The sequence below is a fragment of the Cyprinodon variegatus genome, unplaced genomic scaffold, assembly GCF_000732505.1.
Source record: "Cyprinodon variegatus isolate N-32 unplaced genomic scaffold, C_variegatus-1.0 Scaffold2621, whole genome shotgun sequence".
Classification (NCBI taxonomy): Eukaryota; Metazoa; Chordata; class Actinopteri; order Cyprinodontiformes; family Cyprinodontidae; genus Cyprinodon; species Cyprinodon variegatus.
Window position 1 is genome coordinate 8,568 of NW_015153074.1, and position 2,057 is coordinate 10,624.

The 2,057-nt window shown below is 42.5% G+C and overlaps 1 protein-coding gene across 1 annotated transcript in view; it reads right to left on the minus strand.

Annotated features, from left to right (window-relative positions):
- Positions 1 to 774: 774 nt before the first annotated feature.
- The window catches only part of LOC107080988 (NACHT, LRR and PYD domains-containing protein 12-like), a gene marked incomplete at both ends in the record, with an annotated part of 9,505 nt that continues 8,222 nt past the window's right edge, over positions 775 to 2,057 (minus strand). Inside the window, one exon of the mRNA XM_015369196.1 lies at positions 775 to 951. Within this exon, the coding sequence (XP_015224682.1) occupies positions 775 to 951 (177 nt within the window). The remainder of the gene's footprint in view (positions 952 to 2,057) is intronic.

Consider the following 2,057-nt stretch of genomic DNA (forward strand, 5'->3'; position numbering starts at 1 on the left):
AAACACGATACGTCTCACCGACCGCAGCAGCAGCACTCTCCGGAGAGGGGAGGATGCCTTTAGCATAGGGACCTCATGAGGTGCCTCACTGGTGCTAAGGATGAAATTTAAAGAATTCCACAATTTTCTTCCTGACATGATGCATAAGCCACGCCCACCTCTTGGTAGTTTTTTTTCTATAGGTCTTGACTAGGCTCTTTCATGTGTCTTTCCATTGCTTTAAACCCAGTGAGTTACTGCAACATTTAATTTCCCTTTTGAGGCTATATAAAGTATTTTTGAGTTAAACTGAATGTCTAACCTAGTCAAAGGCAGCGTGGAATCAACAGAGCAGGCCAGAGTTCCTTCCCTTCCCATAATGCTGTTCTAACTCATTAACAGGTGAAGCAACAGACGCTCAGAGGCTATTATCAGAGGATTTTAGACAAAACCTTAAAAAGGTTCTTGGTTTCTTTCTGCGTTCCACTCTGTAACCTTTCTGTAACCAACTTTGTTATAGCATGATGCTGGAAATGAAGGTATACTTTTTTGCATTATTGGTTCTAATTAAGTGGATTCTGTGATGTTCTAGCAAATATTTGCAAACACTCTCAAATCAACAGTCTGTATTATGTATTATGCTGTCTGTTAAATTAATAATGGGAAGATTTTTTCAAAAGACTGAACCATTAAAATCTTCAGTATCAGTAGAATTTCAGCCATACCTCTGCAGCTTAGTGTCAACAAAACTTTTACATCAAAATGTCAGGAATAGACTAGAACATAGTGACTTACTTTAATGTCTGTAGTTTGCAGTGGGGAGACTGGAAAAAACCACAGAGCTGCTTCACTCCATCATCTTTTAGGTCTTCGTTCCTACTCAGGTTCAGCTCTGTCAGATGGGAGGGGTTGGTATTCAGAGCTGAGCTGAGAGAAGCACAGCTGATCTCTGAAAAACCACATCCAATCAATCTAAATGAAAAGGAAAATAGGCTGGCTCAAGCAACAGGAAACCAATTAAAACTGAAATATTGACAAATAAATTATGTAAAATGTAGAAAATTTATTTAAATGAATGTAAAAGTCCCAGAAACACAATGAACTGATGTCTGATATTTGATCCAGTAAAATTTATTAACAGTAAAACCTGGCAGAACCAGGACACCTTTTATTAATGCCGTGTTTAGGTCCAGATCAAGTTGTGTTTATTAGTCTCCTCCAGGAGGGATCAGTGTTGGACAAGGTTCCATTTCATAAAGCAGGTTTAAAAAACTCAGACTCAGATCCTCAACTCTGAAATGATTCAAGACATATGGCTGAAGGTTAGAAGATACAACTACAAAGTCGATCATTGACCTCTGGCCTAGAGTGTTCTGGTGCCCTGTGCACCAATGGAAATCCTTCTGCTTGAACAGGGTGTTCATTATGGACAATCTGTTACTTGCATAGATGTTCACTAATGAATGACCACTCTGGTTCAAAGCTGGGGGGTCTGTGCCTTCCAGGTGTCACCATTGTTTTTAACATGGTGAAGTGGTGTTGAAGTCCCCCAGCTTAATGATGGAATCCCAAGGAGAGGCGCTATCCAACAATCCCCAGGGATGCCAAGGCCTGGTACTCCGGGGGGGGAGACGAAAAGACTCATCCACACCCTCTATCTCGCCCCACGAGCCACTCCAGAGTAGAGGAGAGTCCAGCCGCTCTCAATGAGCTGGGTTCCGAAGACCAAGGTATGCATGGAAGAAATGGAGGGTGTGTTCCATATATAGGGGATAAACACTTCTAAGCTTCTCTGGTAAACGCTTATGTCAGGGTGATGGAGAGGAGAGTCCGGCCTATGGGTGAGCCTCTGCTTCAGAACGTGCAGTGTGGAACAGTGGACCAACTCTAATCCCTCATTACGTGCTTAAAGTGATCGTGGGAGTTTCCCTGTGCTAGTCCACATATTTTTTTGTGGACATGGAGATGGCAAAGGTCACTCGTAATGCACTGTGGGAGTCTGTTAATAAGTACTGAGTCAGGGGACATTTACTAGGGGCCATTGTTCTGCATTGCCGGCATTAAGTCAGACCTGTTCC